Raw genomic sequence first — 17,226 nt, 5'->3', positions numbered from 1 at the left:
TATATATATATATGGGGTTCAAAATGCATAGAATAATGACATTTAACCGATGAGAAGTGTGAGAAGTACCCCTGCTGACCAACAATTTTGCCTGAGTGCAGGGTCGGACTGGCCTATGTGCCCATGTGCCAATGGCACAAGGGTCTCCAAGGTACATGGGCCCCTTTACTTAAAAACCCATGCTAATGACAGTAGCTTATATGGGCCCCGGCCCCCTCCAGCCACAATACATGGCACGGCCCTCGTTAGCATCCCAGTCTGACTCTGCCTGAGTGTGGTGTTAAACTATAATTTTACTAGATCGACATTACTGATTTCCAGCTGTATAAATCTTTGAGTAGAAAGAAAAGAAAATAATGTATGAAATAGTCTGTATATCAAGAACTGAATGCTTCATTTCAGTTAATATATATTACAAGTAGGCACGTGTATAAGTACTCAATTATCATGTATTTCCTATTTCAGGCCAAGGAACTCATTCATTCATTCAGAGGTAGTGATCTCATTCATCTTAATCATAATAAACTACATTACTATACTGATTAGTTATAATCGACTTCTTACTTACTTCAATACACGCGCGACCACGCATGTCGTTTTAAAATCTTGTACAGAGTTACTGATTAAAATAGAGAAGTGAGATAATAACATAAGTAGAATAATAACATATTTATTGATTATTCATAAACGTTTTTAATATAATGAATAAATTTCTTACATTTCGTTTCTCTTTCGGGTGGGTATGGTCGCCCCACGTGGTGTGGTACGTCAACACACGAATGTTCCAGTAATGTGGGATCCTAGCCATACACAGAACGGCGTCAGATGCGTTTATGAAATCCATTTGTGGGTGTCTAGCTAACTAACAATTTGGTATCCTAGGTTTACACTGTTTAAGAAAACGGACGTAACTCCTTCCTTCACACACACACGGACACCCTGTATATAAATATAAATAGAACACACACACACGGGACACCCTGTATATAAATATAAATAGAACCACAACTCCACAACCATCCTGCAGTTAAATTTGCCCCTATTTTTATACTTAATTTCATCCCGGGATTTCCCGGGATGTGCAAAAATATCCCGGGATTATTAAACCTTGAAAATCGTCCGGGATCCCGGGATCCCAGGAAAACCCTTGTGCCGAGACGATTAACAATAAGAACATGTTTATCGGGCTCCATTACGACCATTTCCAAGGCCACGGAGAAGATTGACCGGGTTTTCAGGGTGATTTTTTTCCGTTCAAGATGCCGAGTGACGGTAGATTACCCACATGCTGCCCAGGCCTTCAGTCAACCCTAACTTCAGCGACTTCGTTCAAGAGAAGCAGTGAGGGGCAGCATGGGCTAAGTCCCATTCCACGGCAGCCACTATAAATAAAATTCGCCTGGACCGCTAACGGGCCTACTGGCGCTATTGGCAGCACGTAAAAAAAAGTTAAGTTTGCTTGATATAAAGTTGCTGTCTGACTTACGGTAAGTTACTGAAAGTTTTGAATGTTTACTATTGACTCATCAATCTAGCTATTGGTTAATGATAAATTTGGTGCCATTAATAAACTGCATTTTGTTTTCATAAAATATTTGTGTGTTACTGGACCGTGCTTCCCGGCCCCTGCTGTCCAGGCCGTGTGTTCCTCGGCTTCAGGAATATTCTACTCGCTCGGTTGTAACTGTTCAGGGTACGGGGGAGCCTCTATTCCTCAATAGATTATAAAATTGCTGCAGACAAACACAAGAAATAGACACAGTAATAATAACACTCTTGTTCTTAATTACCCACCAAACGAGGGAGTGAGGGAGGGAGTGAGGGAGGTAGTACCTGCATGCATGCATCGCCAGCCAGCATGGATATGATTTTACATTATCAAATATATTTTGCTGACACGCTTTGAAATAAACTCTCTCTCTCTCTCCTATATGAGTGTGGGTGGGCGGTGGTCAGCAGGCACTAGCGGAGCGGCACTTGCTCCACGAGGAAGGAGCACGCCGCCGCCGCGTAGCCGAGGCACAGGATGTAGAAGGTTGCCTGCAGGTGGACGAGCCTCAGGACGGTCTGCTCACTGTCACCCTCCTGCAAGAAACATATGATGACGATGATGATGATAGGGGAGGCGGTGGCTGATTGGTTAGCGTGTCAGTCCCGCGTTCTGGATGATGTGGGTTCGAATCTGTCGCTACCACTTGTGGTTTTTCAGCCTCCGCCGAGTGGCCTAAAACTACTCACATGCTGACCTAAAGAATGAGCTCTGGGGGGCAGCATGAGCCAAGAATAGTTGGCGCCATTATAAACACTTGCCTGCGCCATGAAGAGAGAGAGAGAGAGAGAGAGAGAGAGAGAGAGAGAGAGAGAGAGAGAGAGAGAGAGAGAGAGAGAGAGAGAGAGAGAGAGAGAGAGAGAGAGAGAGAGAGAGAGAGAGAGAGAGAGAGAGAGAGACTCCCCGCCACTACACTTCCCCAACAAGGGCCATCAGAGTACCGGGGTGGAGGTCGCCATGGCCGTGCTGGCGTCCGCGTGGCTTTCTCGGCGTATCTCCCGCAGGTGTTGCGTGATGACGTCGTTCATCCAGAAGGCGACCAGCCCGGCGTCCAGCAAGCGTTGAACGGCGGCGTCGAGGCGGACCTTGTAGGGGGCGCCGCGTCTGGGGACACGGCTCGTCTGTACTGCTAGGTAAGGTCAAAGTTAGGGGCTACGGTAGAGCTGCGCATGGCCTCGGTGCTAATCTCCGTTGCATTGGCCCTTGAGCCTGTGGTGGATAAGGTTGGTGTTGTCAGACGCTTCCACCGTCACATCAACCACTTCCAAAGGCCGAAAAGGAGATTAATCAGGTTCTAATGAGTGTTTTTTTTAGGTTCATGGTAGAGAAGAAGGGTCAAACTACCACCAGCGTCATAACACTACCCCTGGAAATGCCCCCAAATCCCACGAAAGCCTCGTCAGTTATGTGCTTGGGCGCCGAAATGCTAAAGAATAAGACCCAAAGAACCCGTCACCCCGGGACACGGGGCCAGTGTGGCATCCGGGTTGCCACAGTTTACCTTCTCCGGGTTTCCCCAGGTAATCATTTATCGACCAGCCCGAAAGGGTGAGCTGTAGGCCACGCCAGCTCTCCGGGTCTCAGTTCGGGGTTGTGTCTCGGGTGTGTCTGTGTGAGGCTTCAGCCGTACCCGAAGATGTGTCACCTTAGCTCCAAGCTCATTCGAGGAGGGTACTGGCTGGCGATCGCGAGTCCAGTGCATGATCAAACAGTGGTGAATGAGGAACACACACACACACACACACACACACACACACACACACACACACACACACACACACACACACACACACACACACCTGAAGGACCAAGCGTTGCCAACAAAGAGTGGATACTTCGTCGTTCCGATGTGGAAAGGCTTGACGCTTGCAGCTTGCCTGGCATAGAAGGTCTCCACCAAGATCCTCATAATGTAATAGTTACGGAAAAACGAAAAGCCGTCACCAAGAACCTTTTGGAGGGCTTCGTCGTTCGGCACACTCTGGCAAGTAGAAATATGACATAACTGTTAGGCTCAGATTGTTTGGGAGTAAAAACGGAATATACGGACGCTACATCTTGTTTCACATACGTACGCACATATCATGCGTATTACGAGAAACCCGTAACACACATGCATTTCTCACTGCACGCTTTTCACTAACCTAAGCGCGAACGAAACCCGTCGTGACTTGTCTTGGATTTCCTGGGAATAACAATATTTGGAGAACGCAACTTCTAAACTTTTCATATTATTGTCTTACATAATCGTTATCTCCAATTTGGCATGACTTACCTGCATGTGTGTCTTCATGGTGTGGTAGACTGGGTTTGAGCCGCTACTCAGGAAAATGTTGAATGCTCCAGAGAAAATTTGCGTGCCCCACTGCCGTCCTTCTTCCCCGTGTAGTCTGACCAGCGTCTCCATGTCATTTATAGCGGAAGACTCGCCTTGCACCACGAGGTGGGAGGTCAGCGAGGAGGTGTACGAGGTCCTCAGCACCAGACACACGAGGAGCCACACTCCGAGCATCAGCTGTCGAGAGGAATCACGTTCGTTAAAAGAAGGCACAGAACAGTATGCCTCAACAGTCTTGGAATCTGCACCAAACACTGCTCAACTCAAACAGCTTTAGTAAGAGGCCATTGGTGAGCTAGAAACGATACTGATTAAAAGAAAGGTTTAAAAGGTTGAGATGAGATGGAGCTGCCGACATCCAAATCGGACCACAACGCTTAAAAATGGCAAAACAAATGAAAAAATAAACAATATTTTGATCAATGAAAACAGCCCTGCATTTCCTCAACACCTCGGCCTTCTGGAAAATTACATAAGCAGTTTTTCTAATGCGATTCTTAACGGACAACCTACAATGTTACCTCAAGTGATTTTAAGAAGTTACTATAGTGGATTGCTTGGTCCATTAAGATATAAGGATGTGGTGGATCGGTGGTCCTTGAGTGGCTAAAATTAGTAGTACTAGTCTTGGCAGGATCGCATTTCACGGCCTGACGCTGCCGCCAAGAAAAATTCAAATCAAGATTCGCATTACAATGAGTGACCAAGAGACCTTCTATGAGGATCAGGAATAGAGAAAAATAAAGAAGTAGTCAACCATCGGAATATGCCACTGAGAAGAAATGCCATGCCAGAAATCACTAGTATAGAAAAAAATACAATAAAAACTAGTGGACCGAAAACACTGCCCTGAGGAACGCCGGACTTGATTTAGCCCGTTCACACTGTGCCGACTCTGGGCCACGGCAACCCAGTGACTCGGGTATACGAGGTCTTGGGTGCGAGAGGTTGATGTGAAAGGGTCGCACATGGTCGGAAAGAGGTCTAGAAACGATCGCTGGATGCTGAGTCGGAGCAGTGTGAAGGGGGCATAAAAGTCGCTGGGTTGTCGTGGCCCAGAGTCGGCACACTGTGAACGAGGCTTAAAGCTTCTAAAATACCTATCAATGGCAACGCGTTGGTGCCTATCAGATAAAAAAAAAGTCAGATAGAATATTGTAAAATAAGTCATTTACACTTTCTGACAAAAGTTTAAATGGTGCTTTATGTTAAATTAAATCGAATGTAGAGGAGAAATGAAGAGACACAAGCCTAGTGTCTGACCCACCATCCATAGAAGCTTGAATCCGATGCACCAAGGTCAAGAGTGCATCAAAGGTACCTATTTTTTTTCTCTAAAATCAAATTGGGTATCTGGTAACAAGTTATCATATTTCAATCAATGAGTTTTCTGCGTCTTAACTCCGCCGCAGTGTTGTCTCTCTATCTTCTATCTTATTTTCATGCTGACTTCTGACGTTGTTCACTGCATGCCTCCACTCCTCCCGCGGCCTTCCTGCACATGACTTCCTACCCCTGCTCAGCCCTCTACTACACAAATCCCTTAGGTAAGATAACCAGCATCTTCATTCTTTCATCCCTTTCGTAGGCAAACTCAGGAACAGCTAGATCAGCTTTCTCTGCATTTCCTCCTGCGCTTTTTCAGGAGAGTGTCAATATACCTTTCCAAATAATTTTGGCCTCTGTATTGGAACTCTTTTACTACATGCACACTATTTGCAGGAATAGCGCCAAGGGGCAGTTTGGGGACCTTTTTTTTGCCCTTGAGCTGCCTACTTTACTGTTAAAAAATACATCTGTCCTGTGACGCTGTCGGGCGGGTCATAGGGCGTGTCCTCGAGCAGCAGCCCCCAGCCGTAGAAAAGTGCCCGCGTGAGCTTCATCGGGTGCTTCTCCGCGCCAGTTTGTATGATCCTGAGCAAGGCCCAGAGTGTTAGGCTCCACACCATGACGCCGGCCACCATGGAGACCCAGACAGTGCCTGAGGAAGAAATGACGCATGGCAGCAGCGCTTGATTGAGCACACACACACACACACACACACACACACACACACACACACACACACACACACACACACTTTAGGAAAACAAAGTGAACTTTAATATTCCACTGAGACACTATTTTCAGGAATAAAATACTATACATAATTATTTAAGTCGTACTGCTTCATATACGAATAATTGTGTGTCTACTTCAATGTTTGCCGAGCAGTGTGAAATAACCCTTCAGTTTTGGCAGGAACCGGAGCTGCTTTCGACGAGTCCTAATAATGAAAGGTTTCGTCTGGCCACTTGAAACACTTTTTATATGCTCAAGGGAAGAAGAGTACGGCCGCCGTAGCTTTAAATTGCACCGACGGTCTTGGTTAGGCTGTGCACGTGTTGTGTGTAACAGTAACATAATAATCATAAGAAGAGTTCAAGATCATCGGACAAAAAAAAATACATTGCAAAAAATGACGCAGGTTCTTTGTTATTTGTTCACTGATTTCCTCGAACATCGATACTTTCCATTCATCCTGACAAGCTGATGTGATTTCCTTTTCAATATGTTTTCATTTAATTGATTTTTTTTTAATCGAAGTTATAAATGTTTTTACATAGCATAGAAAAAACATAACGTTTTAAAAAAATCTAATAACATATTTTTCTTATTTAAAAGTTGAACTTAAAACTCCAAGTTTTAATGATTTCATGCAAACCTGACAACACCGTTAGTCAGACCGGTGTATTTATCTGACAATATATGAGAGAGAGAGAGAGAGAGAGAGAGAGAGAGAGAGAGAGAGAGAGAGAGAGAGAGAGAGAGAGAGAGAGAGAGAGAGAGAGAGAGAGAGAGAGAGAGAGAGAGAGAGAGAGAGTTACAGAACCATCTCTTACCTTCTAAGGGCCTGAACAAAGCTAAGTACTCGGGTAGTGGCCTTGGCTTCAGGGACAAGATGGCCATTTCTTCCCCGATGTACACCCTCCCGTACTCCACTATCGCTGCTCTCTGGGGCGTCAGGGTGAGGTCCATGGAGAAGTCGGCCTTTTCATACTGAAGAGTCCCTACGATGCCTGTCCAGTTGCCGCCGCTGGCCTCAAGACCCCACAGGCAGTCCTCCGGCTCCCGGATCGTGTAGCTGGGGAAATAAATGATTTAATGTGTTAGGGATAGGATGGTGACGGGGTTGTGGGTATTTGGGCTGGTCATGGAGTGGGGAGGGTTATGGAGATGGTCATGGGGGTTAATGGGAGTGATCACGGAGGGGGTATGGGAATGGTCATGGGGGTAATGGGACTGGTCATGGAGGGCGGTCAAAGGAATGGTCATGGGGGGTAATGGGAATGGTTATGGCGGGGCTGTGGGTAATGGCAATGGTCATGGTGTAATGCCAAAATTTAATTGAGTACGGGAAAAATAGAAATTGGGGAGATAAAGTAGTTTTAAGTATTATAAGTAAATATAAGTGTCGCCAGGAGCCGTTATCGCGTGGAATATTCCTTGGCAGACTTTCACCGAGAGGCCCACCCCACTCCCTCCTCGTTACCCCTACTCTCCGCCAGACATACTCCCTGACCCGCCGCACGGCCAGACACGCCCGCTTCCCCGCCAAATTTTTGGCTTGGCGTCAGCCACCTCACCCTTGCCCCCCCCCCCCCCCTCTCTCTCCAGTCACGTAGTCCACGCCGCTTCTAGAGTGCACAGGCCGCCTAAACGTCCCATACACGCTCAGGTTTGCCTGAACAGTCCTGGTTTTCGCAGGCAGCCGGAGAGGCCTCCAGAGCGTGTAAAATATAGGGTAATGTAGGATAATGTATAATATAGGATAATGTAGGTATACATAACACAGGATAATGACACCAACTCACCTGCTTATTGATCTTATTCCTCAACCAAAGCAAGTATTCCTTGGTTGTAAGATATAGTGGGAGGTGTACACACTACTTGTGTGTTGCTTTAGTGCTCATCTCGTCTCTTTGGCCTAAATTTAGACAGTGACGTATATGTACGAGGGTCATTCCAAAGTTAATGCCTCCTATTTTTTTATTCTGCCCCAAGGGGTCCGAGGGGATTGCTTATTGCATTCTTATGATGACAACCTCCTCGCAAATAACCTGAAATTTTCATCTCTCTGTTGCAGACATTGACGGTGTGAGTTTAAGAAAGCAACCCGTCATGGACGTGCGTCAGAAGCAGAGGTGCGTCACTGTATTCCTCCACGCAGAATAAGTTGAACCAATCGACATTCGCCGACGCTTGGTGAACGTCTATGGAGCCGAGGCAGTTTATGTCAGCACGGTTAGGAGATGGGTTGGTCGATACCTGAGTGGCGACAGAGATGTGAGAGACAAACCGCTCTCCGGACGCCCATGCACAGCCACCCGCCTGGCACACACTTTGCTGTATCCTTGGGATGACAGCATTTTTTTCAGTACACCGACACCCACATCCAGCAGTGCATTCATTTCATTCACTGTTATACGCCAGTTAGAGCGGGTGAGTTGATCATGGAGCACCTCAGTTTCCGGAGTGGTGGCTGTGCATGGGCGTCCGGAGAGCGATTTGTCACTCACATCTCTGTCGCCACTCCGGAATCGACGAACCCATCTCCTAACCGTGCTGACATCAACTGCTACGGCTCCGTAAACGTTCACCAAGCGTCGGTGAATGTCGATTGGTTCAACTTGCTCTGCGTGGAGGACAGTGACGCACCTCTGCTTCTGACGCACGTCCATGACAGGGGTTGCTTTCTTAGACTGTCACACCATCAATGTCTGCAACATAGAGATGAACATTTCAGGTTATTAGTGCGAAGGTTCAGTCATCATGTTATAATCAGTCCTCGGACTCCTTGGGGCGGAATAAAAAATAGGAAACATTACTTTGGAATAACCTTTTACAAGCACATTGTCCTCAACCAGATCCACAAGATGAGCATCAATCATTCATCTCCTTCATTACTTATCCCTAGAATCATTTGTGAATCTATACTTTCATTTTTCCATGAGTGAAATTCAAATAATCATGTATATTTGAGCAATAACATATGATTCAAGAATCCCCAATTGATGTGTCTTTACTGTATATATATATATATATATATATATATATATATATATATATATATATATATATATATATATATATATATATATATATATATATATATATATATATATATATATATATATATATATATATATATATATATATATATATATATATATATATATATATATATATATATATATATATATATATATATATATATATATATATATATATATATATATATATATATATATAGCATTCCACAAACTATCAAGAGATGCATAAAATAAAAGTTAATGGACGCATATGATATATTCTTTTCATCCCCAATATATTGTTTTCAAGTACTTAAGATAAATAAATTAACTTAATCAATAACTTATTTCCTAGACTGCATCTTTTATGATGTTCATTGTTTCTTAAATTTAGTTTGGCATTCTGTAGCCAGCCTTTCCATGTATGTCATGAATCCTATGTTTTTATATGAGTGCACATGTCAAGATGTGCATCGTACACTTTACATTGTCTTTCAGCTGCTTCCTGCTGCACCCGATAGACCGTCATTTGCTCCTGATGCTCAATTTTTGTTTGCTGAATGAAGAGATCATAGTAGTCATCCTGTTTCCTCCTATTCCTATACATAGAATACTCAGCAGCAAACCTCCCTTTGGTGTGCCTCCTTACATTAGGAGAAGGGGAAATGGGTGTTGTGGAAGCTGAAGGAATGTGCTGGAAAGTTACAGTGGAAGGATTTCTAGGGGCAGGAGGGGATGGGTCCATGGGGGAAGGCACAAGCTTGTCTGGGAGAGCAGAGGATGAAGCCATGCAGGCGGACACTCGCAAACCTGAAGCCCCACATTCATTACCAAGCAGTGTAGTGACATGCAAGGATGGATTTGCTTCCACTAATGTGAAAAAGAAGTTTAAAAATTTAAATACGTGTGCAATTAACCTAAACACCATGCCATGCTTTATTACAATCTTAACACTTTAGTAGCCTTAATAACTAATCCAAGAAGAAATACCTAAGTATACAGTGTTGTCTAAAAACAATGGATGGAGGGGTTACTGTTTTCAGAGGGAGGGATTGCTGGATCGATCTTGGAAGACCCTCCGCTCCCCCACAAGCCTGAGGAGCATCATTCTCTGCTCACGAGAGAATAGAGAAGCTCTGTCACTCATCTTCTCCATAGCGGTGTTCAGGGGCGGCGAAGCGATTCCAAGCAGTACAGGTCAGAAGAAGAAGAGGCTGTGTTTATGTTGTCGTTCTTCACAATTCGGCGCGCGATCCGGCTCACGGCATAGAACATTGTCACCAACACCCGCGCGTGTCGTAGCTCCTCACACTTTTTTTTTACGTCTTGGCCTATTGTGCCGGTAGGCTTCTTCCCGGTGGATCCCGAATATATATATATATATATATATATATATATATATATATATATATATATATATATATATATATATATATATATATATATATATATATATATATATATATATATATATATATATATATATGGTTTTGAATGTCCTGCCTTATTTTTTTCGGCTATTATTATTATTATACTATCCCCATACATCGCTTACTATTCCAGGCAGACAAATTCAGAGACAACCACTTAAAAGCAGAAATAACTGGCTGACTATCCTTATTATTATCATCATTCTTATTATTATAATGATAATTCTTCATCAGTTCTTCTTCTTATCATTATTGTTATTATTATTATATATATGCATGATACTTCAGTCACTTAACGACGATGTCGGTGTTCAACATAAAATGAGAATAATATTTAAGATAATACTAATACTAATAATAATAACAATGATAATAATAATAATAATAATAATAATAATAATAATAATAATAATAATAATAATGGTAATAATAATAATACTTATAATAATAACAATGATAATATTAATAATTATAATAATAATAATAATAATAATAATAATAATAATAATAATAATAATAATAATAATAATAATAATAATAATAATAATAATAATAATAATAATAATAATAATATTAATTATTATTATTATTATTATTATTATTATTATTATTATTATTATTATTATTATTATTATTATTATTGTTATTATTATTATTATTATTATTATTATACCGTTCAGCGAGATTCATGTTATTATTATTACAATAATTATAACGTCTCTCTCACCTACCTACGATACCGTTCAGCGAGATTCATGCTACAACAAACACTTAGGCGTCTCCCCTCTCACCTACCCACGATACCGTTCAGCGAGATTCATGCTACAACAAACACTTAGGCGTCTCCCCTCTCACCTACCCACGATACCGTTCAGCGAGATTCATGCTACAACAAACACTTAGGCGTCTCCTCTCACCTACCCACGATACCGTTGGGCGAGATTCATGCTCCAACAAACACTTAGGCGTCTCCCTCACCTACCCACGATACCGTTCAGCGAGATTCATGCTACAACAAACACTTAGGCGTCTCCCCTCTCACCTACCTACGATACCGTTCAGCGAGATTCATGCTACAACAAACACTTAGGCGTCTCCCCGCTCACCTACCTACGATACCGTTCAGCGAGACACATGCTACAACAAACACTTAGGCGTCTCCCCGCTCACCTACCTACGATACCGTTCAGCGAGATTCATGCTACAACAAACACTTAGGCGTCTCCCCTCTCACCTACCTACGATACCGTTCAGCGAGATTCATGCTACAACAAACACTTAGGCGTCTCCCCTCTCACCTACCTACGATACCGTTCAGCGAGATTCATGCTACAACAAACACTTAGGCGTCTCCCCGCTCACCTACCTACGATACCGTTTAGCGAGACACATGCTACAACAAACATTTACATTCAAGTTTTTAACGTCACATGATAAAGTACAGTTCCTTATCTTCAACATTATGCAAAAATGTGTTCTTTATAGTAAATAACATCTCTGCTACGAGCAAAGCAATTCATCTGCTACAGTCATTTGAAACACAAGGCGCCGTCATTCACAGTATCACGCGTGGCTGGAGCTCGGTAATCAAAACTCCATCATTACCCACAGTGGCACTATATATGCCGGCATGGCTGCATATCTTGTGGGCGGGGTCGCGGGGGTCTTGTCTCCTTTTGGGGTCCCCCCCCCCCCACACTAGCTTCTACAAATGAGTATGGCAACAAATGGGGGCTTCCAAATGGACCATTTGGAGGGCGGCGGGTACCTTTGTTGGGGGCCTGGGGGGCGTCTTCTTATATGACCCCAACACCCCTTTCCTTAGATACGTTACTAAATTTAGCCATTAGACTTGAGCCTGTATCATGGCACCACCTCCAAGCTTTCACCCGGGGCGGACCGCCCCCCCCCCTCCCCTTACTACGCCACTGTCCTTCCTGCAGGAAGTATGCCTTCATACAGCCTGTGCCTAAGAAGGGTGAGCGTTCCAATCCCTCAAACTACCGTCCTATAGCTTTACTTTCCTGTGTATCTAAAGCTTTTGAGTCAATCCTTAACCGGAAGACTAAAAACCACCTTTCCACTTCTGACCTACTATCTGATCGACAGTATGGGTTCCGCAAGGGGCGTTTTACTGGTGATCTCCTTGCCTTCCTAACTGACTCTTGGTCATCCTCTCTTAACCGTTTCGGTGAAACCTTTGCTATTGCGCTGGACATATCAAAAGCTTTTGATAGGGTCTGGCACAAATCTTTGCTTTCCAAACTACCCTCCTACGGTTTCTATCCTTCTCTTTACCTTTATCTCCAGTTTCCTTTCTGACTGTTCAGTTTCTGCTGTGGTAGAACTCTAAACCTATTAACAGTGGTGTCCCACAGGGTTCTGTCCTATCTCCCACTCTCTTTCTGTTGTTCATTGATGATATTCTTTCCAAAACGAACTGTCCTATCCATTCCTACGCCGATGACTCCACTCTGCATTACTCAACCTCTTTTAATAGAAGACCCACCCTACAGGAACTTAACGATTCAAGGCTGGAGGCAACAGAACGCTTAGGCTCAGACCTTCCTATTATATCCGATTGGGGCAAGAGGAACCTGGTGTCCTTCAACGCCTCAAGAAAACAGTTTTTCCACTTATCCACTGGACACAATCTTTCAAACAACTATCCCCTATTCTTTGACAACACTCAGCTATCACCTTTCTCAACACTAAACATCCTCGGTCTATCCTTAACTCAAAATCTAAACTGGAAACTTCATATCTCATCTCTTACTAAATCAGCTTCCTCGAGGCTGGGCGTTCTGTACCGTTTCCGCCAGTTCTTCTTCCCCGCACAGTTGCTATCCATTTAGAGGGGCCTTGTCCGCCCTCGTATGGAGTATGCATCTCATGTGTGTGTGGGGGGGCTCCACTCATACAGCTCTCCTTGACAGAGTGGAGTCAAAGGCTCTTCGTCTCATCAGCTCTCCTCCTCATACTGATAGTCTTCTACCTCTCAAATTCCGCCGCCATGTTGCCTCTCTTTCTATCTTTTGTCGATATTTCCATGCTGACTGCTCTTCTGAACTTGTTAACTGCATGCCTCCCTTCCTCCCGCGGCCCCGCTGCACACAACTTTCTACTCATGTTCATCCCTATACTATCCAAACCCCTTATGCAAGAGTCAACCAGTATCTTCAGTCTTTCATCCCTCACGGTGGTAAACTCTGGAACAATCTTCCTTCATCTGTATTTCCTCCTGCCTACGACTTGAACTCTTTCAAGAGGAGAGTATCAGGACACCTCTCCTCCCGAAATTGACCTCTGCTTTTGGACACTCTTTTAACCTCTGTTCGGGAGCAGTGAGTAGCGGGCCTTTTTTTTTTTTCTTTACGCCCTTGAACTGTCTCCTTAGCTTAGTCTTCTTAGCTGTAAAAAAAAAAAAAGAAGTAGAGATTACTGTCAGTAGCCTCAGAAATCTGTGTTTCGGTGCTGAAGAGAAAGTGAGGTTTAGAGGAAGAGAGATGGTGTTCCGCATAATGAAAATTAAAACGAAGACCGCGAATGTTGCAGAAATTGAGAAGAAAGAGGTTCGAGGATTTATCAAGACTGTTGGCATCACTCAGGAGATCAAATCTGACAGAGGCTCCAATTTTACCAGACTAGCATCCCAAGCGTGAAAAAAATGATAAAATAGAATTAAAAAGGTGACTGTGACTGTGATTTAGTGGTGATTGTTAAAGTTTGTTACAAGTTGTTTGTAACTATTAACCAACAAGAAAGTCCTTGTTTGTTACTAGAATAAAAATACTATATATATATATATATATATATATATATATATATATATATATATATATATATATATATATATATATATATATATATATGTATATATATATATATATATATATATATATATATATATATATATATATATATATATATATATATATATATATATATATATATATATATATATATATATATATATATATATATATATATATATATATATATATATATATATATATATTCAAATAGGATTGAATGTGAGCAAGTGCTATCAAGAACTATTCATTTATAGCAAGTGTTACTTACTGATCACAGGGTAACAACCAAAAATCGTCAGGGGTTTCTCAGCTGATTCTGACTAATTTTGGTGTTCTGAGTCCGAATATCACACTGATTTTGCTCTATCAGGTCAACTTTTTGAGATACAGCCATAGGCCTACCTGACGAGCTATACATATGCTAATATCAGGGGTTTTGAGTTCAATCATATTTTTCTTGAAGAATATATCGAATTACAAAACTAACTTACTTCTCTAAATTAGCTGCATACGTGTCAGTCAGTCATCCTGCTGACAGTCAGCTGCATCCTGCAATTACATAATTATTACATATATTTTTTCTTAATATTTTTCGGGTCATTGATATGGCTTCGGCGCGACGGTCATGCAGGAATAATCCTGACGTTTTCTGCTACATCTGCGGAGAATACACGCTGTCAGTGGACAGGAAGAACATCACAGGATTTGTGAAGCGCGCCTACCAGGCTTACTTTGAAGTCAAGCTGGGTGACCAAGATAAGTCCTGGGCACCGCACACGGTGTGCAAGACGTGCGTGGAATACCTCCGGCGGTGGACGAAGGGCGCGAAAACTTCACTGAAGTTTGGGATTCCGATGGTTTGGAGGGAGCCGTTTGACCATGCATCGGATTGTTACTTCTGCGCCATCAATACTACTGGCATCAACCGGAAGAATCGGCACAGCCTCCAGTACCCCGACCTTCCATCTGCCCGCCGTCCAGTTGCTCACTGCGAAGAAATTCCTGTACCAGCGTTCAGAGAGCTTCCTGACAGCGACGACGAGGCCACCACTACAGACGAGGGAGGAGATACAGAAGAGGAGTATGGTCCGCAGCCCTTTTCACAAGGTGAGCTTAATGATCTGGTTCGGGATCTCAGCTTGTCGAAGAGTTCCTCCGAGCTGTTGGCCTCTAGACTCAAAGAGAAAAATCTACTTGGCGAGGACGCGCGTATCACTTTCTTTCGTAGAAGGCATGAGGACTACATGGGCTACTTCTGCCAGGAGGAAGACCTCGTGTACTGCCGAGATGTCGCCGGTCTTTTTGTTAAACTCGGCGCTTCTCAATACGATCCGAGAGATTGGCGACTCTTCATTGACAGCTGCAAGCGCTCTTTGAAGTGTGTGCTCCTCCACAACGGGAACCAGTTCGCCTCAATCCCTCTTGCGCACTCCACAACTCTCGAAGAGAACTATGAAGCAGTGAAGTACGTGCTCGACAAAATCCAATATGAGCAGCACCAATGGATCATCTGCGTCGACCTCAAGATGGTGAACTTTCTACTTGGTCAGCAGTCCGGGTTCACAAAGTACCCATGCTTTATATGTATGTGGGACAGTCGAGACAGAGCCCAGCACTATGTAAAGAAAGAGTGGCCGGCGCGAGAGCAGTTAGTACCTGGGGCGAACCTCTTGTTGACCGGGAGAAGATATTGATCCCACCGCTGCACATGAAGCTTGGGTTAATGAAACAGTTCACGCGCGCTTTGGACAAGGATGGGAGGTGCTTCAACTACCTGTGCCGAGCCTTTCCTCGACTGACCATTGAGAAGCTGAAGGCCGGCATTTTCGATGGCCCACAGATACGGCAGCTCATCAACGACACAGAGTTCCAAAACTCCATGAACACGCTAGAGTGCGCCGCCTGGAAATCGTTTGTGGAGGTGGTGAACAACTTCCTGGGGAACACGAAGGCAGCAAACCACGCCAGACTCATCAGCAGCATGATAGAGGCTTTTCAGAAACTCGGGTGTTTGATGAGTATAAAGATGCACTTCCTATTCTCACACATGGAGAAGTTTCCTGAAAACCTTGGGGCGATGAGCGACGAGCAGGGAGAAAGGTTCCATCAGGACATGCGCCAAATGGAGGAGAGGTACACTTTCCTTCCCTACCTTCCTCCTTTTCCCCATTTCACTTCTCTCTCTCTCTCTCTCTCTCTCTCTCTCTCTCTCTCTCTCTCTCTCTCTCTCTCTCTCTCTCTCTCTCTCTCTCTCTCTCTCTCTCTCTCTCTCTCTCTCTCTCTCTCTCTCTCTCTCTCTCTCTCTCTCTCTCTCTCTCTCTCCATAGCTCATTAGAGAGAGAGAGAGAGAGAGAGAGAGAGAGAGAGAGAGAGAGAGAGAGAGAGAGAGAGAGAGAGAGAGAGAGAGAGAATTAGAGGAATGGAGGGAGAGAAGGAGAAAGGGAGAGAAAGGGGAGGGGGAGGGGGGAGGGGAGCCAAGTCAAAACCAGATGGGAATCTTATTAAAACTGGTGATTAGCAAAGTGTGTGTGTGTGTGTGTGTGTGTGTGTGTGTGTGTTTATTCCTTTCACTCCTTTTTCTGTTTTTGTTTTAATTTTTCTTTCATTCTTGTATATGTATTTTTTCCGCTCATCTTGTTTTTTTTTGCCATTTCTTTCTCATATATATTGCAAACTTTCCTTAATTCCTTTCTTCTTTTCTTTCTCTCATCCTTCCTTCTTTCTTCCCTGTTCTTCCTTCCATCTTTCCTTTGCACTCTTTCTGTTCTTTTTTTTCTCCTTTTCCTTCTTCCTTCTTCCCTTTCTTCATCCTTTCTAGCTAGGAAAGGAGGGAGAGAGAGAGAGAGAGAGAGAGAGAGAGAGAGAGAGAGAGAGAGAGAGAGAGAGAGAGAGAGAGAGAGAGAGAGAGAGAGAGAGAGAGAGAGAGAGAGAGAGAAATGATTGATAGCTATAGATTTGCATAGAAAAATACATCAAAGTCTGTGGATTTGGTAACACATATATATTGATCGACACAGGTGGA

At 43.5% G+C, this 17,226-nt stretch overlaps 1 protein-coding gene across 1 annotated transcript in view; it reads right to left on the bottom strand.

Annotated features, from left to right (window-relative positions):
• Nucleotides 1–3,788: 3,788 nt before the first annotated feature.
• LOC126990809 (glutamate receptor U1-like) overlaps nucleotides 3,789–17,226 on the bottom strand; it is a 19,248-nt gene continuing 5,810 nt past the window's right edge. The window contains exons 2-4 of the mRNA XM_050849448.1: nucleotides 6,770–7,011; nucleotides 5,696–5,868; nucleotides 3,789–4,064 (exon numbers count right to left, since the gene is read on the bottom strand). Coding sequence (XP_050705405.1) covers nucleotides 3,789–4,064; nucleotides 5,696–5,868; nucleotides 6,770–7,011 — 691 coding nt within the window. The remainder of the gene's footprint in view (nucleotides 4,065–5,695; nucleotides 5,869–6,769; nucleotides 7,012–17,226) is intronic.

The sequence above is a fragment of the Eriocheir sinensis genome, unplaced genomic scaffold (genome assembly GCF_024679095.1).
Source record: "Eriocheir sinensis breed Jianghai 21 unplaced genomic scaffold, ASM2467909v1 Scaffold203, whole genome shotgun sequence".
In the NCBI taxonomy this organism is placed as follows: Eukaryota; Metazoa; Arthropoda; class Malacostraca; order Decapoda; family Varunidae; genus Eriocheir; species Eriocheir sinensis.
This window is presented reverse-complemented; position numbering and strand designations above follow the sequence as displayed.